At 35.3% G+C, this 23,435-nt stretch overlaps 1 protein-coding gene across 1 annotated transcript; it reads right to left on the reverse strand.

Moving 5' to 3' along the window:
* Nucleotides 1-15,602: 15,602 nt before the first annotated feature.
* LOC145139755 (uncharacterized) lies at nucleotides 15,603-16,187 on the reverse strand. Its single transcript, XM_079073467.1, has one exon. It carries the CDS (start codon nucleotides 16,185-16,187, stop codon nucleotides 15,603-15,605), a length of 585 nt encoding a protein of 194 aa, XP_078929593.1.
* Between the last annotated feature and the right edge of the window lie 7,248 nt (nucleotides 16,188-23,435).

The following is a 23,435-nucleotide window of genomic DNA, read 5'->3' on the forward strand; positions in this document are numbered from 1 at the left end:
ATTTGACCTATTTCACAAAGTAAGGATATATATATATATATATATATATATATATATATATATATATATATATATATATATATATATATATATATATATATATATATATATAAACATAGTGTGCATGCTTGGAGCATAGGATAACTATTGTTTTAATTCAAGTATTAAGTTTATCAATCGAAACATTATACAATGAATAATGTGTAATCAATGTGGTGATTAAATAAAAGGTGCTTTATTTATATTTAAAAGTTTTGAGACCATATTGAATTCGATTATTCTTGTGTTTCACTTTGCATGTTTTGACTTCCTGAATAATAAGATTATTCAAACTATCCAGAGTCGATCATACTTTGGAAGTAGGTATTGAGCTAACACTGTCATGAATCCGTCTGTAGACTGTCTAAAGTGTTTAGACATAGCAAGGTTTGTTGCAGTGTTCATGAGTACTCCTGTAATAAGATTTAAGTATTTGATTAAACCCACGCTCATCTGAATCACTTCATGGATTTCATCACGAGTGATTGTGAGACGATAATATCTTATATTTTTGAAACGGAGACATATAGTTGCAGTTTACAAGTCGGTTGCACGTTGATGATATGTAAACGCACCAGTAACTTGGTGTTATAAAACATATTGTTGTGTGTGATTTGATGATTAAATAGATCAAGCATATGAGTTGAAGTTTGTCCGTTCCTTTTACCCTAATAGGGATAAAAGCGATATCTATGGGCCCCTCGATGATTTAGTGATGACACCCTAAGCGCTTGGCAAAGCCTGAACTAATTTGATTTGTTCAGTTAGTCGGTCGTCATAAATCGGAAATCGGGAAACAACACATGGACAGAGAGAATGATTATAATCCATGTCTCATGTCCATACGATATCTAGAATGAAGGAATATATGATCCATTATCTAATGGACGCGTCAGAGTTCGACAACGGCTTTTGAGAATTACGATTGCTAGTCGGTTTTTCAAGTCGTACTTGCAGTTATAGTTATTAGACTTATCCAAGTGAGAGACTGTTGGATTAGGTGTCTAAGCCCATAACTATAATTGGTATGTACTTTACCCGAGAGTAGCATGGTCCATTTTGAGTTGCATTCATCGAAGCAATTTGATAGGAAGAATATTTTAGAAATAGGTTATTTGTGATTTATTAATATATTATAAGTATAATATATTAATTGAGAAATCATATTATTTAATTAGTATTGATCAAGAATTAATTTGGAATTAATTCAGTGATCAAAAGAGACTAATTAAATTAACGGGGACTGATTAAGTAAATCAGTGATACTAATTAAATTAATGATCCACGTTGATTATGTACATAAAACCCAACAAAACTTTCATCACCATATGCATTAAATTGTCCACAGCCCTTGAACATATGATTTCTTGAGCTCCTTTGAGTTGTAAACCCCTATGAACCCAATTTGATTCAAAAACTCTTGGAATTCCTCTACAGTAGGATCGACAGCTTGAAAACCTTCAAGATTGGGGAAACCCCAATATCTCTGAGAAATGTGTACTTGGTTACACGAACAATCCTTTCATAAGTGATTTTTCATGCAAGAAAATCATTGTCAATCTTGATGCGTTCAAAGGCTTTGTGAAGCAGACGTAGTGGTAAATTCGTGTTAGGGATTTTGTTAGGTGAAACTGCAATGCGGTGGCACGAGATAACCCCGATCATGAATTGAACTGGTTCATCATAATCATTTGGATCGAGTGAAATTACTTGTGTCGCGTCTTTCAATATGGGTGCATCTGAGGAAAATGATTCATAACCCTTCGACAATTTCTTCTTTGATGGATACTTTGTTGTTTTTGATGTCACTATTGAATGCTTGAGATGAACACGATGAACATAGAGTACCACAAGAAGGGTTCTAGGAATGAGATAGATAAAGAACATAAAGAAGGAACAGTTTAGGATTCAAAATCCTTACATAGGTGGGTTGTTTTTAGATCGATTCAAAAAAGAAATGCTAACACCCGATTCGAAAAAGGGTCGCATTAAATGCTTGCGTCTTAAATTACCCCCTATATGACAGTTACTAACCATGGTGAAAAGACTTTTTTTCGCTAAAAAAGGTAAATGTGGATTCAGAATCAGAGAATTACTCAGTAATATATTGAAATGCATGGCAAAGTATGTTTATTTGGACTAAAGGTTAATTATCGTTGGGTAAACATTTATGGTTGATTTGGAAAACACAGTTCAAGATAACCTAAAAATCACATTCATTGTTATTAAAGAGAGATCTCAGAATAAGGAAATTCGAAGATGGACTCACATATGATACTTCGGAGAATCGGAAAATTAAGTACTAATGTTTGATATTGATCCGAGAAGTGGCACAATTTCACGAATGGATATCATAAAAAAAATTACATCGAAGATCTTAGTTAAAAATTTGAAAGAGATTTGAGAGATTCCGAGAGCTAAAGAATTAGAGCTCGGAAAAGAGATAAAATAAAATCACATTACCACTAAGGATTTGAATTCCAAGATAGGTTTACTATGAAACGATTAGAAAGTGAAATTTCAGTTCTCAAGATCTTTGAAAAAAGATATTTCAAATGCAACTGTGCAATATAATGTCTGTCAACCTGAGAGATTAGTAGTAAAAGAAAGGTTAGACAATAATACATATAGTGATCCTTTATTTTATGAGAAGAAACAGTTCTGAAGTGAAAATTGTTGGGCTCAGAATTATTTGACTTTCCGATGTTTCTATCATAGATTACAGAAAGCCATTAAATTTGGTTTCGTCTAATGCATTACTAAATACATCAACAATCTCATCGTCAGATGGAACAAAAATGAGCTCAATGTTACCTTTTAAAAAAAGATCTTTAATGAAATGGTACCGAATATCAATGTGTTTGGTCATGGTGTGATGGAACGGATTATGTGAGATCGTAATCACACTATGAGAATCATAGTAGATTGGAATCTGCTGAAATCGAAAAGCATAGTATAAAAACTGAGGATTTCATCCATAGAACTTGATAGGTGCAGCTTCTAGCAATAATGTATTATGCTTCGGCTCTTCAAAGTGATATGCAGTTATGTTTCTTGGATGACCAGCTAACCAATCTTCCACCCAGAAATTGACAACCACCGGATGTGCTCTTCCGATCAAGTTGAATTCCACCATAATTAGAATATGAATAAGCTTGCAACAGGAAGCTTTCATTTGCAGGGTACCAAATTCCGAGGCTCTTTGTTCCTTTAAGATATTGGAAGATTTGCTTCACGGCCAAAAGGTGAGACATCTTCAGATTAACTTGGAATCTAGCACAAATATATGTGGAGAACATGATGTCGGGACGACTTGTAGTGAGGTATAGTAGCAATCCAATCATTCCCCTATACTTTTTCTTATCAACGAATTCACATGATGGGTCCGAGAAGATCTTGTGTCTGAAACCCATTGTAAATTTTACATATGCATAGGTGTCCATTGAATATTTCTTCTGATGTTCAGAAATGTATTTCTCTTAGTCAATAAAGATTCCTCGATTTGTTTGTTTGACTTGCAACTTGAGAAAGAAACTTAACTCACAATTCATACTTATTTGGAATCGGCAAACCATCAGTTTGGCAAAGTCAGCAACCATTGTTGGATCAATTGATCAAAATATGATGTCATCATCATGTATTTGAACTAACATAAGATGCTTTCCATTAGATGTTCGAAACAACTTCGGATCAAGAACTCTTCTTTGAAAACCATATCACTTGAGAAAACTAGTGAGACTCTCATACCACCCACAAGGAGCTTGCTTCAGGGCATACAAAACTTTATGGAGTTTATAGCAGTATTTTAGATATGACAAATTCACAAACCCAGGACGTTGTTGAATATAAACTTCACTGTCAAGATCACGGTTAAAGGAGGCACTTGTAACATCCATTTGAAAAATTTGAAATCCTTGTGAGGATCATATGAGATAAAGATTCGGATGACTTCAAGACGAGTAACAGTTGTAAGTGTCTCATTGTAATGAAGACCTTCTATTTCGGTGAATTTTTTGTCCACAAATCTTTATTTGTTTAAAATCATGGCCCCTGCGTCCCCGTGTTTGTTTTGGAAAATCCAACGAGTTCCAAAAATTGGGTGATCCGGAGGAGGAGGGACAAGACTGCATACTTAATTTTTGTCGAAATCTGCTAATTCTTCTTGCATGGATGTAATCTAATCGGAATGTTATATAGCTTCTTTGATGGATTTATGTTAAACCATTGATATAAATTCTGAGAACTGACACTCATTTTGAATATTAGCAGTAGTTCTAGTTTGAACTCCGACGTTTAGATTTCTGATAACTTGATTTGGCGGATGATCCTTTGTCAAGATATGCAATCTCAGAAGTTCTTGTGCAGAAGATGGCCCGATGTCAACAATTGGGTTGTGTTGTGTGACAACCCAAATTTTTTTGCCTTGTAAGTCCAGCCAATCAATCGAGAGTCAGACTCATTTCTGCTATCTTTTAGCATTGACTCGAGTCTGTTTGAGTGTTCTAAGCCTAGTACATTCAAGTTTTGAGTTTAGGGATGAGTTAACTTGGGTTCTGCATGTTGCACTCGAGCCAAACACTCCACCAAGAGGAGTGTACGGCCGCACACATGGGTGTACGGCCGTACACACAAGATGGCCGTGAACCCATGCCCATATATAAGCCAACCCTTCATTTCTTCACACTTTTCACACTTCCAAGTCAAGAAAGTCAATTCTCTCTCAACTATCATGAAGCTTTTCACCTTGATCTTTAAAAAAGTAAGTATTCCTTCCATTGATTAGTTGATACCTTGCCTTATCTAGTAAAGATCCATGATTCAGAGCCTTGAAACATCATCAAACTCAAGAACATCAAGAGTGTACGGCCGTACACTCTATCTACGGCCGTACACCCTTGTTAGAATCATAATCTAAAGCCTTAAACACTTGTTAGGTACTTGTTATCCATTAGAACTCTTGAACCCTTGAATCCCTATGAATCAAGACCCAAAAATGCATCCATTTTGGAGTGTGTACGGCCGTACACACTTGGTGTGGCCGTACACACCTCAAGTACTTCCAAATCGAGTGTCTGTTAATTCTTCTTGCATGGATGTAATCTAATCGGAATGTTATATAGCTTCTTTGATGGATTTATGTTAAACCATTGATATAAATTCTGAGCACTGACACTCATTTTAAATATTAGCAGTAGTTCTAGTTTGAACTCCGACGTTTAGATTTCTGATAACTTGATTTGGCGGATGATCCTTTGTCAAGATATGCAATCTCTGAAGTTCTTGTGCAGAAGATGGCCCGATGTCAACAATTGGGTTGTGTTGTGTGACAACCCAAAAGTTTTTGCCTTGTAAGTCCAAACAATCAATCGAGAGTCAGACTCATTTCTGCTATCTTTTAGCATTGATTCGAGTCTTTTTGAGTGTTCTAAGCCTAGTACATTCAATTTTTGAGTTTAGGGATGAGTTAACTTGGGTTCTGCATGTTGCACTCGAGCCAAACACTCCACAAAGAGGAGTGTACGGCCACACACATGGGTGTACGGCCGTACACACAAGATGGTCGTGAACCCATGCCCATATATAAGCCATCCCTTCATTTCTTCACACTTTTCACACTTCCAAGTCAAGAAAGTCAATTATCTCTCAACTATCATGAAGCTTTTCACCTTGATCTTCAAAAAAGTAAGTATTCCTTCCATTGATTAGTTGATACCTTGCCTTATATAGTAAAGATCCATGATTCAAAGCCTTGAAATATCATCAAACTCAAGAACATCAAGAGTGTACGGCCGTACACTCTATCTACGGCCGTACACCCTTGTTAGAATCATAATCTAAAGCCTTAAACACTTGTTAGGTACTTGTTATCCATTAGAACTCTTGAACCCTTGAATCCCTATGAATCAAGACCCAAAAATTCATCCATTTTGGAGTGTGTACGGCCATACACACTTGGTGTGGCCGTACACACCTCAAGTCCTTCCAAATCGAGTGTTTTGCCCATCTTCTTGTTGAAAATTAGATCCACTAGTTTCCCCATGGATCAAACACCCTCTTTTTGCATGTTTTCCCATGAGTGTACGGCCGTATACTCCCTTGCATGACTATAAACCCTCTTTAGTTAATCACATGTGATTGTAACACTTAGTTCAAGTGTTTCCTAGTCCATAAGGTTATTTCCTTGCATGTTAGTTGTGTTAAACACTAATTACATGCCTATATATGCCATTATATGTCATTCAGGACTCGTTTGTGTCCCGGGGATTCATTCGTGGAACTTCTCATCCTTTCGCGAATCTGCAATTGAATCACCCACATAAGGTGAGTTCATACCCCTATAATCAATCGTTTAAATGTTTTAAATGCTTTTAAGGGGGGGGGGGGGAATACAAGTGGAACACAATGATAATTGTGTAAATGTTTTATGATAAACATCATTTTAAATGGTTGCTTATGTGTTTATAAGTGATCAAATCATTGCAAAAACTCCTTTAAAGTTATGTTACTATGTTGTTTGTAAAACTCTGTTTTTAAAGTACAATCATAACCCAATAGATAAATGAGTCTTTTCTTCAAGTCAGTAATAGTTCAAGTAAACATAGTAGTAAACTATAATATGTATAGTTTAGGAGTTCAGTTCATACTATAACTAGTACAGGGAGGAGCATACTATAACTAGTACAGAGAGTTCATACTATAGCTAGCACAGGGAGGAGCATACTATAACTAGTACAGAGAGGAGTATACTATAACTAGTACAGGGAGGAGCACACTATAACTAGTACAGGGAGGAGCAGACTATAACTAGTACTGGGAGTGACATACTATAACTATAACAGAAGAACAAATTATGAATTACACACTTATACCATATATTCCTAGTATCCTAGGAAGAGATCGTATCTTTAACTCATTGTTTATAACAAATTATGTTAATACATCATACCGGGTTTGCACTAACAAAGGTACAAATACAACATACAAGGGTTAGCAAACACGAGGTAATAACACATCATACCAGGTTTGCACTAACAAAGGTACAAATACAACGTACCAGGGTTCGCAAACACGAGGTAATAACACATCATACCGAGTTTGCACCAAAAAAGGTACGAATACCACGTACCAAGGTTAGCAAACACGAGGTAATAATACATCATACCGGGTTTGCACTAACAAAGGTACAAATACAACGTACCAGGGTTAGCAAACACGAGGTATCAATATATCATACCGGAGTTATTTATAAAGGGTACATCTACAAAGTAACTGACAATAATAAATAAAACACATAAGTATATACAAAACTCACAACAGTATCGACTGAGGCGTTAAGAGTACATGATTTCATTAATTCTAGCAGCTGTTCAAATATTAGAATAACGCCACATAACTTACTCGTAACATGAACATTCAGTTAGAAGGGGGTCTATAATGCTAACTTTATGATTCCTCGGTAGATACATCATGGATATATATTAATTGAGTGCAGTAGATAGTAGGATGTGTGCCTTCCCCTTCATTTCATGTTCCTTGTTTGGTTGTGGGCTTAGAGCAGATGCACCCAGTGTGCTATCTATTCGATCTTAACTATATGTAACATACACGTTCAGTTATCGTGTTATGTAATTTTAAAAGTGAATAATATAATGAAATATTATATTAATTTGAGCGTTGAGTTCTAACAGATAGTTTTTACTTGAAATGAAGTAAAACTATGTTTAGAATCACTCGGAAAATATTGGAAGTCTTATGAGATTCCAATCTAATGTCAAATATCGAAACTTAATGAAAATATAAAATTTGAAATAAGTAATATTTTATTATTGAAAGTTGTAGAGAATCCCGTTAGAAACATTTAGGCGAAAACCTCATCGAAATCCGAGTGATAACGAAGAAGTTATGACCAATCGAAGTTTCGCGACCGAACCGGCACGACGTCGTATAGCGTAAAAAGTGAGTTTTCGATAAACTACTTTTTAGCCCTTATGATCTAAATGAAAGTCATAGCATTCGTTAAACCGAGAACTTTCATAAAAAGAAGGTCTAAATCTGACTTCGTATGAGGAAGTTATGATTTTTCTAATTTTCGGTATAACAGTAGACATCTAAAAATTCGAAATAAAGATCGAGTGATTTTTATCCGACACAACCTAAACTAGAATCGAAGATCTCGTCGATTGTAGTTCAACGGTAAAAAGACATAAGAAAACGGACGTCAGATGAAGAAGTTATAAATTTTTAACGGATTTTTCCTGTCCCAGCCTGTTAAAGATATAATAATAAAAATGAAGTCAGAATTAGCCGACGAAGTCTAAACGAAAGTTGTAGAGAATAATTTCACCTACGCGTGGATATAAATAACATATAAAACGGAGCTCGTATGCAAAATATATGGATTTTTAAAGTTCGGGGCACAAACTTCGAGACCTTCACGAGGTGAATTCGTTACATGACACCTTTCGAGCCTAGAAGATACACGACAAGCCTAGGAGATGATCAGGATCGAATTCACGAGGTGAGCATACTTGGTTCACGAGGTGAATCTCAAATTTTCACCCTATAAATAGATGCGAAGGCAGCCGTATTTTGATTACATTTTTCTTATTTCTCTCACTCTAAACACTCCTTTAGCCCACTTTTAACCCCGAAGTCCCGGTATCATCCCCGACACCCAAAGCAAGTCCTGACGCCCCGACTTTCCCGAGAAAATCATATTTTCAAGTAGAAACTCTGCCCGAGTAAGGCCCGGTTTTCAACTAAAATCCCCGGTTTCGTCAAAAGAAAGTCATATTTAGAGTCGAACCACTGCCCAAATTAAAACCTTAACCCCAGTTATTTCACGGTGAGTTCAATATATAGGAACAATTGTATGTTATGTGTTATATGTTCAATGTGCTTTCCTGTGTTATTCTGGTTTTATACCTTTGGCTATGTAAAGCATGATTTGTATACTAACGGAATACTAACAGAGCTATACCTTTGACTCGAAGTGTATAACATAAGCATCACTTGGGTACAGGTATGGAGCCTCTGGCCGTGTAGAGCATGTCTCGTAAGAGAATGACTTCTACCATTATGGCATTGGCAGAAGGCTAGGCAGGGCTGAAAGCCTATAATTTGCTAGCCAAAATGTTTATTCAGAAATTGGTTATTTTTCCATGCCATATGGGCAAAAGTCTTATTGATTGTATATCTTTGAATCAGATTATTCGTTGATATGGAAAGCATGTCATATGACGCTCATCCGCCCTTGTTGTTCTTTGTACCTCTTTGCTTCTGTCATATTGATATGTACATGGCATAACGTTATATTGTATCTATTAATGAACTCACCAAGCGTCACCGCTTACCCCTCTAAATGTTTAACAATTGCAGGAGATAAGTAAACAGTATAGTCGTATACTGTTGGAAGGTTTAGAATAGTTATAATATTACTTTTGTATTTAGGGATCAGGTATGTATAAAAGCTTAAATATCCTGGGTAGCTATGTAATATACTTAAACTTAGTCGATTTGTGTCCAGTCTTTTGTAATCAAATTATCAATGTAAAATATTGTTTTTATGAATATGTATGTAGCATGTTTAGGAGTAACAATTGTTAAGTATGAAAGTTTGGGTCTTTCAGAAATACGAAAGTTTAGAAAGGGGTTCTTTCACTATATATATATATATATATATATATATATATATATATATATATATATATATATATATATATATATATATATATTTCGTATACACCAAGTAATCATAAGGAGTACCAGGTATGGGTCAGGTCATAATATACAAATTCAATACAACGTTTTCTAGTACAAAAACATACTTTCAGATAGAACATTGAGTAAACTAAACTAGAAACTTATCGGTGAAAGGTTTAATCCATTTTATTAAACCAGTATAATTTAAAGGACCTTAAGTGGTTAATTCTATAAAACCTTAGTTTATACATCAGAGTTATATATAATTAATATCCGATAGGTAGTTGGATGTGTGATTTCCGCTTTAGGGCAGATTCACACAATTAGCTTTCCATTCAATATTAGATTATATATAGCTTGTATAAACTAAGTGATTATAGAAGGAACTATTGTGGTTACCATTTTTACTAAAGGAAATAAGGGTTATTCTTAAAGAATGTTTTCTTCAAATATAAAGGAACTATTACAGTTAACTCCGTGAGTACCAAATGAATACACCAGGGTTATATACAGTAAAGATCTTACAAAAAATGGGATGTGTGACTTCCGCCTCATTCCCTGTTCCTTGTTTGGTTGTGGGCTTAGGGCAGATTCACACAATCGATTGTTTGTTTGATCTGGATTCTATATAATTTGTATCCATTTAGCATTCATAGAAAGGATTGTAGAGTCATTTTTACTTATTTTTCATCATATCAGGAGATGTAGGATCTTCTGGAGGAACATGCGAACTTTTCTAAAAGAACTTTCAACTTACTAATACATCACTAAAATACTTATGAACTCACTAGCTTAAATGTTGATCTACTCTTTCAAAATAACTTGTATTCTCAGGAAACTAGTAGACAGGTACGCGCGCTGGAATTCAGAAGATGAAGTACTGTAGTTTCATGTCTTGTTTTGTTATTTACTGTTGGATTCAATCTTTTGTGAATCACTACTTTGTAAACACTTTAGTATTAATACAATGGTTGTTTGTTACTTTAATTACTATGATGCATGTCTTGTGATACTAAACATGACGTCCTCCACCCCCGAACGTTTCCGCCGTTCCGCTTTGGGAGTGTGACATGTTGCTCCCACTAATGGTTTGAATTTGAGGATGATGCTCCCCCTGAAATTCTGAACCTGATATATCTTCATAACCATCGTCCAAAAAACTCAAAGAAGTCGACAAATTGATCTACTGCTTCTTGAAAACGATCAACGTTTGATTCGAGGGTTGGATTACTTTCTTTTCTTTGAGGCACATAAGCATATGTATTCTACCCCTCAACCCCACATGGGAATACTTCAGAATGAAATGGAGGAAAAGTTGGGGTCGAACAAAATATGTTTTGAGAAACAGGAGGACTTGGCATAGAAGACGGTCTGGATCGAGATTCCAAATCAAGACATGTTTTTATTGGTCTGAACAAACTTCTAAAATCAACTTCATAGATAACTTAAGGATTCAGAGACCCATGATGTGGACCATTGGACTCGAGGATGTGCGTTGTAACATGAGTTGGCTTTGAGTTCTGGACAAAGTCTTCGTCAAACGTGATATCAAAGCTTTCTTCAATTACACGGGAACGATAATTCAGAACCCGTTAAGCTTTTGATTTGGCTATGTGTCCCAAAAAGATGGTTTCATCTGACTTTGGTTGAAACTGAGTGAGTTGACCATGGTTGTATTTAATGAAACATCTGATGGTTTTTACTTGTAATAATGCGGAAAATACCTTTTACACTTAACAGTACATGCAACCTAAATTGATTTATGTCATAACACTATTGAAACAACAGACAATTGTATAACAAAACTTGTAAAACCTAATGGAAATCAAAACTCACAAAAGAATATGTTAACTCTGATTTGTTATTGCAAACAAATCATTTAATCCAACTAGATCAATCCAATAGTCTCTTGAAAACTAGCTTAAATTATGTTCAAGCCTCTAATGGTTCACACCCACAACACAAGAACCCCAGAAAGTTTAGGAGAAATGGGAGAGGGGGGAGATTTTCGGATCTGGTATGAGGAATAGCATGGCCAAAAATTCTCAGGTATAAGACCCTATTTATAACTGATTAGGAAACACCTAGAAACCCTAATTTGAAAATAAAATAATATTATTTCAAATAAGGCAAATATTTAGTTTCTTTATTATCTACATGAAGGCTTCCAGAAGGCATAAAGAGGAGCGTCCAAACCGTCCAACAGAAGAAGAATCTAGAACTTGTCCTCTGCTCAACTTGTGAACAATTATAGCTATCGTCCTTCAACTTTTAATTAATTCTATTTAACCCAAAATTAATTCCAAATTAATTCTCAATTAATTATAACTAATTCTTAATAATATATTAGTCATATAATATATTAATAAATCATTTATCTCTCTCCTATAATCAATCTAATCAATTTCTTGGTTATGAGGGCAACCCAATAAAGACTTTACTTTTAGTCATCAAAATTATAATAATTTAGGTAGGACATTAGACACCTTAATCCAACTGTCTCTTACTTGGATAAGTCGCTAACTACAATTGCTCGTACAAATTCTAATAACTAGTAAAGAGTGTTTTCAATGACACTACCAGCATCTGTTGGTCATAAGATAAGTGATCAACTATTCCTTCGTTCTTCCAGATATCGAATGGACATGATACTGTTGGGTTTTATTTAAAACTTAGTTTCAAAAACTACAAATAATGGCAAACGGAAGACTTGAGTTTTATAAATAACATAAACATTTTATCACCCACCAAGGATCATCTTGTAAGTAAAGGAAATATTTAAAACACAACCATAGATGGAGGAAGTGGTAACAACCTTTGAAGCACTTTGAGTCCTCTAGGGGAGGCTTGGAAGTTGATGGAGTGAGGATGAACCCTTGAGACACCAACAATGTTCCAACTTGATGTAATGCTAGTTACAACTCTTAAGATTTAAGTCAAAACAAAATTATGACTTAAAGGGAGGATGCAAGCAACAAATATCTTCAAGAAACAAGACTTGAGAGAATATGGAGAGGGAATAAGAGAGCTCTCGGCCAAGCAAAAGGGAGACCAGAATATGAAAGCATTCATCTCTTATTTATAATGGAATTATGGTCCAAGAGTCATTAACCATTAATTACTTTAGACAATCATGTCCCCTATGTCATAAACATGTTCCTTATCTTCTTTTTCCCTAACCATTAATTACTTTAGACAATCTTGTCCCCTATGTCATAAACATGTTCCTTATCTTCTTTTTCCCTCTCTTTCTCACATTTTTTTCTGAAGAAAAGACAAAACGAAGAGTTTATATTTTATAAACTCAAAGTTTATAAGATATAAACTTTGTCTTTTGCCAAAAGACAAAAGGCTTATTAGGTCCAAAAAGATATACATGACATATATATTCATACATTATGAAATAATGTGTTACTTGTATTAAAAAATAATTATTTCCTTGAAATAAATATTTTCTCAATTATTATAAGAGTTTATGAATATTTATTAAAATCAATTTCTAATTAATAATCAATTGTATCAAGTTGTTGTTAGTGTGACCCTTAGGATCATATGTTATTTAGCAATATCATTTTAATATGACTCTTGAGCATACTAGATCTTTCAATCTCCCACTTGCGCAAGACTGATATCAAATTGATATAGACAGTGGTGAACCTCTAGCAACATTTCACTGCCCCCAACAACATATGATATAGTGCCGTTCCATCAACGCCCAATTCCACAAAAGCCCCAAAGGCTACAATTGGTAAGTAAGGTAAGTTTATCAGTTATCCCTTTGTTACAGACATCATATTGAATCATGAGATATAGATCGCAGTCAATCTCATATAAGTTTTCAACTTTACATCAGGCCTTAGATGTCTAACTCTCAACGAATAAGAGGAGCAAATCCCATCTTGACTACATATGCCTCTTGCATGGTTTACATCACGTCTGATAATAGCTTTTATAACTGCCTAACAAAAGAACATCTTTTGACTACATCAAAGCATAATGTTCCCCACACCCAAGTCCCAAATATGTATCTCAGGTGTTAAGGATATAACGATATTACCTTTTATCAAGTATCATTCATGACAGCGATCCACGAAGTGATCTTGAACGGGTCACTCCAATACTTACTCTCTATTAAGTATCCATGAAACTGGTTACAACGCTTTGTCAACCATCCTATTTCATATTAGTCTTATTTCATTATTGCTCCCACAATAACAACTGACTATGGAGTTTTTAGAGTGAATAAATTCATTCAAGGATTAAACATGTTAATAAAGAACACAACAAATATTTAATGAAAAGATCATATGCCATATATATCATAGTCATTACAATAGATGATGTTATATAATGTTCCAATATTGAATACTAATACATAGATCAAATCCAATCACTAGAATAGTGAAGTCCTATTCCTCGAGCATGTCCTTCAAACTTTGCTGGAGGAAGAGGCTTCGTTAAAGGGTCTGCCAAATTTTGATCAGTGTGAACTTTGCGAATACTAATTTCACCTTCTTCAACTTTATACCGGATGAAGTTGAATCTGTGGCTAATATGCCTGGTCTTCTTGTGTGCTCGGGGTTCTTTTGCCAAAGCAATAGCACCCTCATTGTTACAGAAAAAGTCTAGGGGGTCCTGAATGTTAGGGACTACTCCTAGAGCGCCAATGAATTTCTTCATCCAAGCAGACTCTTGTGCAGCTTCAGAAGCAGCAATATATTCTGACTCTGTAGTGGATTGTGCAACAACACTCTGCTTGGAGCTTTTCTAAGATACCGCACCTCCATTGATAATGAACACATATCCTGATTGTGATTTGCAATCATCTCTATCAGTTGTGAAGGAAGCATCAGTGTAGCACTTTACACTTAAGCTTTCTTCTACGCTTCCATAGACGAGGAACAAATCCTTAGTTCTTCGTAAGTACTTTAGGATGTTCTTCACAGCTATCCAATGACTCTCCCCAGGATTTTGTTGGAACTTGCTTACCATGCTCATAGCATAAGCAAGATCAGGTCTTGTATAATTCATGGCATACATGATGGATCCAACTGCAGAAGCATATGGAATATCTTTCATCTTGTCTAGCTCAGCCTTTGTGCTAGGACATTGTGATGAACTTAGTACAGTGCCATGTGCCATGGGTACAAATCCTCTCTTAGTGTTTTCCATATTGAACCGCTTCAATACTTTCTCAATATATGTACCTTGGCTTAGACCTATTAATCGTTTTGATCTATCTCTATAGATTTTGATTCCAAGAATGTATTGTGCCTCAGCAAGGTCCTTCATTGAAAAACACTTTCCAAGCCAAGTCTTTACACCTTCTAAAGTTGGAATGTGATTTCCCATGATCAATATGTCATCCACATATAGGACCAAGAATGTTACCGAGCTCCTACTAGTTCTCATGTAAACAAAAGATTCATCTTCATTTTTAATAAAACCATACTTTGTGATTTCATCATCAAAACGATGATTCCAGTTTCGAGATGCTTGTTTTAACCCATAAATGCATCTCTTGAGTTTACACACTTTATTAGGATGATTTTGGTCGACAAAACCTTCGGGCTGATCCATATAGACATGTTCTTCCAAGTGTCCATTCAGAAAAGCGGTTTTGACATCCATTTTCCATATCTCATAGTCATAATAGGCAGTTATGGAAAATAGTATCCTAATTGATTCAATCATAGCGACTGGTGAAAAAGTTCATCATAATCAACCCCATGAGTTTGAGTGAATCCTTTAGCAACCAATCTTGATTTGAATGTGTGTAAGTTGCCATCCATTTCAATCTTCTTCTTGAAGACCCACTTACTTCCAACAGTCTTGCTATTGGGAGGAAGATCAACCAAGTCTCAGACTTGATTTTCTCTCATGGATTGCATCTCAGCGTTCATGGCTGCAAGCCATTTGATAGATGCGTGATCTTTCATTGCATACTGGTACCTGACCGGCTCATCAATATTCATCATTACGAAGCATTCGTCAATGAGAAATCCATATCTCTCAGGTTCATGAAAAATTCTACCAGATCTGCGAACGCCTTGTGTTTCGGTAGGTTGAAGGACAGTGATCTCCTCATCTTCAACAACCTCTTGTTCAGTACTAGTACCAACTAAAGATGCATCGGGTTGAGGTTCTTGATCTTCTTCAAGTTCCACACGCCTCCGACTGGCCTCATCCATTAGAATCTTGCTTTGTAAGAATTCAACTTTTCGTGAAATAAAGATTTTATTCTCACTATGGATGTAAAAGTAATATCCTAAACAATCTTTAGGATATCCTACAAAGATGCATTTGGTAGATCTAGGCTTAAGTTTGCTGGAAGTCTCTTGTCTAACATAAGCTTCGCACCCCCAAACATTCATATAAGATAAAGATGGAGGTCTTCCATACCACATCTCATAAGGTGTTTTCTCTACCTTCTTATTTGGTGCCATATTCAAGATACGGGTTGCGGTGAGTAAAGCATAACTCAAAAATGATAAAGGAAGAGTACTTTGACTCATCATAGATCGAACCATATCAAGTAAGGTTTGATTTCTCCTCTCAGAAACACCATTAAGCTGTGGTGTTCTAGGTGGAGTGAGTGGTGAGATAATCCCACGACTCCTTAGATGGTCTTGGAACTCTTGGCTCAAGTACTCGCCTCCTCTATCCGAACGAAGGATTTTGATTGTTTTGTCGAGTTGATTTTCAACTTCACTTTGAAACAATTTAAACTTTTCAAATGCTTCATGTTTATGTTTCATCAAATACACATAACCAAAACGACTATAGTCGGTAGTGAAGGTGATATAATATCTCTCACCATATCTAGACATTGTTTTAAAATGTCCACATACATTGGTGTGTATGATGCCTAATAAAACACTTGCCCTTTCACTTGTTCCAAAGAAATGGGATTTTGTCATCTTGCCACATAAACAAGATTCACATATGTCAAATGAGTCAATGTCATTTGCCCCCAAAAGTCCACTCTTTTGGAGTTGAGATATGCGCTTCTTGTTTATATGACCAAGGCGACAATGCGATAGATATGTTTAGTTCAAATCTGGTTTGGGCCTTTTGGTGTTAACATGATAAAGGGACTTATTGTTTGAGGTATTATCTAGGTTTAATTCATAAATTCCATTTATTGGTCTAGCCTCAAAATCGAAGATTCCTTTCAAGAAGGAGTGCATGTTATCATCAACAAATTTGAAATCATAACTAGATTTTCTCAAGCGTGAAACTGAAATGATATTTCTAGTAATAGAAGTAATTAAACACACATTGTCTAAAGTCAAATACAGACCAGATGGTAAACATAAATCAAAATGTCCTATTGCTTGGACTGCAACTCGTGCTCCATTGCCCACATGCAATACCATCTCATCTGCTTTCAGTTCCCTACTCTTTCTGAACCCCTGTAACGAATTAAAAATATGAGCTCCACAACTAGTATCTAATACCCAAGTGTTTGATGAAAAAGTAAATAATCCCATCTCAATCATGAAAATAGATATACCTGAAGGGCCTTCCTCGGCCTTCTTGTTTTTCAACTCTACAAGGTACTTAGGACAATTCCTTTTCCAATGCCCGACAACTCCACACTCAAAGCATGTGTCATCTTTGGCAACCTTTTCCTTCTTCTTGGGTGGTGGGTTTTGAGGAGCTTTCTTCCCTTTGCCCTTGCCAGCTTGTGGCTTTCCCTTGAAGTTCTTGCCTTTGTTTTTCTTGAACTTTCCTTCCCTAATCATGAGCACTTGGGGAGTTGTACTTGGTATATTCTTCTCTGCAGTTTTTAGCATCACGTGAAACTCAGAGATAGGTTTCTCCCACCCATTCATGTTGTAGTTCATGATGAAAGCATTGTAAGACTTTGGCAAAGAGTTCAGAATGATATCTGTAGCCAAATCTTGTGGATATGGAGACCCCAATCTCTCCAATTGATCCATGTAACTTTTCATCTTGAGAACATGTGTGCTCATATTCCCACTCTCCTCCATTTACATGGCATGAAGTGCTCTCATAGTGTCAAACCTTTCGGTTCTAGATTGTTTACCAAACATCTCATTGAGATGTTCAATCATGTCAAAGGTAGTGTAGTGTTCCAGATCCCGCTGAAGATCGGGAACCATAGAGGCAAGCATAAGACATGAAACATCAAGTGAATCATCTATATGCTTTAGCCATGCATCATGTGCAGCCTTTGGGAGAGTAGGTGGTTCATCGGGAGTTTGGTTTTCTAGGACATAGTCTTACTTTTCTTGTTTCAAAACGATTCTTAAATTTCTGTGCCAATCCAAAAAGTTGGAGTGGTTGAGCTTTTCTTTGTTAAGAATTGACCGAATGTTCATTGGGTAATGTGTTACAGTAATTGGTGGAGCCATCTACAAAAGTTTAACAAAGTTTTCATTTAGAATTTAATTCTTTAAATAATAATACCCTTTTGTTTCCAAAAACATTATTTATTTAAAGTCTAGGATCCAAGTTACAAATCAAATAATTGGTTAGGTATCCTTTATCCCATTTACCCAATTTTAACATGGTAAATAACTTGTATTAATTACACCATTTGTAATTCCTAGGTTTATGAGACCCTTAACAATCCATTTGTTAATTTGACATGTTTGGTCTCATCTATGCCTTGGAACACTCTTGCTTAGGTGACCTTTATCACAAGAGATTTACAATCAAGTCATCCAATTAGAGAAACTTGTACAATTGGCCTATAACTTGGTTATAAAACTCGCAAAAATACTTTGGCCATCAAAAGATGATACTAATGGTTAGGTATCCTTTATCCCGCTAACATTATACAAGTGATGTGCAAATGTTTCTAAAATTGGATGGCATAGACTTGCATTTTGAAAAAGGGATTTGAATGTTTTATTATTCTATTTAAAACATTTGATATCATGACAACTGTATGCATCCAATATGTCATGGTATCAATTTTCAAAAAATCACTTTTAAGGTTCTTATAAAAACCCGGTTATTATATTTCGGCTTGGTTCGATTTTAAAATTAATAACTAGTATTAAGTTTGTGTTTGAGCCATGTAGAACCTTTTAATATTATTTAATAAAACTTCCTTTTATTAAATAACACTTTGGAGTTTGAATAAGTCATAAAAACATGATTTTTACACTTATAATTCAATATTTCAAAAGTTGTAGTAATTAGCAATTTTATAAAACCGGTTTTTATTTTATGGCTAGAATAAGATCAAAACTCCATGTGATGTTTATTTTGTCCAAAAAATAGTTTGGGTTTGTGAATAACTAAATTATCAACCACACAAAATATTTACTTGAAAAATAAACAACACAAGCATGCATTTGACATAAACAAGCCTTAAACTATATAACACTTTTGTGAGCCAACACAAAAGTGTTAAGTCCTTCCTAAGGGACAAAGGGACCAAATATTACAACTTGTTCTTCGTGTGATCTTCAAGCTCCTACTTGCAATGACAACCACCACATTTGTTGCAGTTTTATAAAACTTTTATAAAAGTATGAACATTTATAAAATCTTTATAAAATTGTGGGTCTCCATGGTTCCTCAAGAAATGTCCTCCATCTTCATCTTGTTACATTTTTCATAAAATAAATCTAGTCTAAAACTAATCTATTACATAAAAATAACAAGAATGAAAACTAACTACTTTTATTACATACTTTATGAATAAAAGAATATTGCAAACGATTTTTCAACCAAATCACACAAACAACAACACAAATGGTCCAAGGCTTGTTTATGCTCTCTAAAATACATATAAACATAAAACAACCTTTGTTTTTCTAAGACAAATTTAAGTGACAAAAATGCATGTCGATTTGTCACATAAAATAACAATTATAAAGTTGTCAAAGAAAATATGTATGAACTTGTTTTTATACAAAAAAAGTTATCCATATTCTCCAAAAACTAAGATTTCTATAAATAAAAAAATCTAACCAAACTTGCAAGGTGGCTCTGATACCAATTGTTGGGTTTTATTTAAAACTTTGTTTCAAAAACTACAAATAATGGCAAACGGAACACTTGAGTTTTATAAATAACATAAACATTTTATCACCCACCAAGGATCATCTTGAAAGCAAAGGAAAGATTTAAAACACAACCATAGAAAGAAGAAGTGGTAACAACCTTTGAAGCAATTTGAGTCCTCTAGGGGAGCCTTGGAAGTTGATGGAGTGAGGATGAACCCTTGAGACACCACCAATGTTCCAAATTGATGTAATGCTGGTTACAACTCTTAAGCTTTAAGTCAAAACAAGATTATGACTTAAAGGGAGGATGCAAGCAACACATATCTTCAAGAAACAAGCCTTGAGAGAATATGGAGAGGGAATAAGAGAGATCTCGGCCAAGCAAAAGGGAGACCAGAATATGAAAGCATTCATCTCTTATTTATAATGGAATTATGGTCCAAGAGTCATTAACCATTAATTACTTTAGACAATCTTGTCCCCTGTGTCATAAACATGTTCCTTATCTTCTTTTTCCGTAACCATTAATTACTGTAGACAATCTTGTCCCCTATATCATAAACATGTTCCTTATCTTCTTTTTCCCTCTCTTTCTCACGTTTTTTTATGTAGAAAAGACAACACCAAGAGTTTATATTTTATAAACTCAAAGTTTATAAGATATAAACTTTGTCTTTTGCCAAAAGACAAAAGGCTTATTAGGTCCAAAAAGATGTACATGACATATAAACTTTGTCAATTGTATCAAGTTGTTGTTAGTGTGACCCTTAGGATCATTTGTTATTTAGCAATAACATTTTCATATGACTCTTGAGCATACTAGATCTTTCAGATACATGGACTAGAATCAATCTCTTGTCCAAGATTCTGTTTCCTGATATTCCCGTTTTGTGATGATGTCAGTACAATACTAATTGAACACGTCAATTTAGTCTTGGTTGGGCCTAGTACTATAATGTCAACATCAAAACACCGAGGGGCCGAAAGATATCATTTTTCCTATTAAGGAAAAAGAAACAAATAAACTTCAATAATCATACAATTTTACTTATCGAGTCATACATGGAATTACACTTTATAACACCTAGTTACGAGATGCGTTGGAGTAAACCAATGCACAACTGGCTCATAAAATGTGACTTACATACATCCGTTTGAAGAATAGAGGATATTGTCGTCTTAGAATTACTTCTGATTAAATACATGAAGTAATATCTAAGTGTGTGACAACCCGAACCTTCTTCCGTTACCGTTATCCAAATTCCATTAATAAAATTTGAATTTTATTGAGTCCTGTTGAATTCCTTTGGTTTGAAAGGTTATTTAGTTATATAATTGAACTTTATATATGAGTCGGGACCCACGCGAAATTTCGAGTTTTCATTCGAACAAGACATCAGTTCACGACCCGACTGGAGTTCACGGCCGTAAACTCGTTTACGGTCGTACACTCGTTTACGGCCAAGACAGGTGGACCCCACCACCGACCATGAAAACCCCCTATAAATACGAGTCCCTACCCCTCATTTACACTTTTCTGGCCGAAAACTCTCTCATTCTCTCTCTAGACTCTTGACCATAAACCCCAAAAACACCCTTATCCTTTCGAAAAATCATCGAGAATCGTCATTAGGAGTTGATTTGGAGCATCTAGAACACGTTTTTCATCGAATCCAGCATCCTTGTTCTTGAGTGTACGACCGTACACTCTTCAAGTCTGCAAATCTTCATTGATCGTAAACCAGTTCACGGTCGTACACACTTCAAACCTTCAAAGGCCGTAAACCCTTCGAGAGGCAGTTCACGGCCGTAAACAGTTCACGACCGTAAACTCCCTTCACGGCTGTAAACCCCATTCACGGCCATAAACACTTCCTAAGTGGTGCATTAGACGGAGAACCCACTTTCCTCGATTCAATCAAGTCCCGGTAACATTCCTTAACCAAAAGCAAGTGTTTTTCTAACACTTTATCTAATGAAATCGCTAATTTAGATACATATATGTATTTCATTGTTATTAGGATTCCGTTAAGTGTCACATACAACAACTTGAGGGTCTTCATTCCAGTTCGTAGATTCGACGCTTGTACACAACTAATAGTGAGTTCATACCCCTATATTTTCCGAGTTTTTAATGTTTTTAAGGGGGGGAATACAAGTAAAGGCACAAGTAATATTGTGTTGAAAATATAATTTGGTTTAATATATTTTCCTATCATTAGTATACATTGAACATAGAACTTACTAAACATGGTAAACATTGTTACTACTAGACTTGAAATCAGTTTTACAAAACATGTTAAGATACAAACATTACAAACACAGTTTTCAAAACAAAAGGGAACAAACTTATGAATTATGAAATAAAATATATTATTTTATAAGGATTCATGTTAATAACAAAAAGGGGTTTTCATAGTATTATTCGTGGATTCGTTGAGAGAACTATAGTGTGAGGTACGACTTTTTAGGAACCAGAGTCTCCTGGAGGGAGAGCGTGAGTTTGTGTATAGATCTATACGGGACTGACAATCCCGCAGCCCGACTATTAGCTACAGTCAACCGGGGGTGACAAACATCTGTTCAGTTTTCGACGTCCGAAGTACGTCGTTTTGGTATTCGTCCATCAGTATGGTTATAAGAACTCACAGGAGAAACAACGACTCGTTCACGTAATAATATACTTAACAAACAGTCAACAGGGTTAGTAACTATGTGATGACTTAGTATGTACATTAGGGTAATATGAAATTAACATCCGACATGCAGTGGGATGTGTGATCTCTGCCTCATTTCCTGTTCCTTGTTTGCTTGTGCGCTTAGGGCAGAATCACCCAATCGACTGTCTGTTCGATCTAGAGTTCTATAACTCGTATGTACTAAGTGATCACAGGAGGGTATTAACAACACATTCAGTATACAGATCAATACGTTTTCATCTAGTTTTATTTATGTAATAAGACTACTATACATTACTGGTGGTAGCCATGGTTTTCAAACAAAACAATGTTTAAACAACATAAGTATGGTAGATACTTGTACTCTACGATTTGGAACAAAGGATTCAATAACTTACACTTAGGGAAAATATAGGATTTTCCAGAGTAAACATCAGTACTTTACAAACAGTTGGTTAATTATTCAATTAACGAATATTCATTATTAATTCTATAATTCCTTGGTTTATGCATCCGGGTTACGTATGAAGAATATCCGATAGACTGTGGCATGTGTGGTTTCCGCCTCATTCCCTGTTCCTTGTTTGGTTGTGGGTTTAGGGCAGATCCACACAATTAACTGTCCATTCGATATTGGTTTATACGTAACTAGTATGAGCTAAGTAGTTATAGAAAGAATGGGTTTAATCATGCTTTACATAAGAAAATATTGGATTTTCTTGAGGAACACTTTCAACAGATATCAAAGGACTAATACAGTTGACTTTGTAAGTATCTAGTGAATACTTCAGGATTATGTACATGAGGATCCAACAACCAGTAGAATGTGTGGCCTCTGCCTCATTTCCTGTTCCTAGTTTGGTTGTGGGCTTGGGGCAGAACCACACAATGGATTGTTTGTTCGATCTGGATTGTATATGATTTTTATACACTAAGTACTCGCAGGAGGAACTGGTAAGAATCATTTTTACTTAAGGTTTATACATTCATTACATAAGAAAATATAAGGTTTTCTGGGGAAACATAA

Source organism: Lactuca virosa, chromosome 9 (assembly GCF_052849685.1).
Source record: "Lactuca virosa cultivar CGN04683 chromosome 9, Lactuca_virosa_CGN04683_v6, whole genome shotgun sequence".
Classification (NCBI taxonomy): domain Eukaryota; kingdom Viridiplantae; phylum Streptophyta; class Magnoliopsida; order Asterales; family Asteraceae; genus Lactuca; species Lactuca virosa.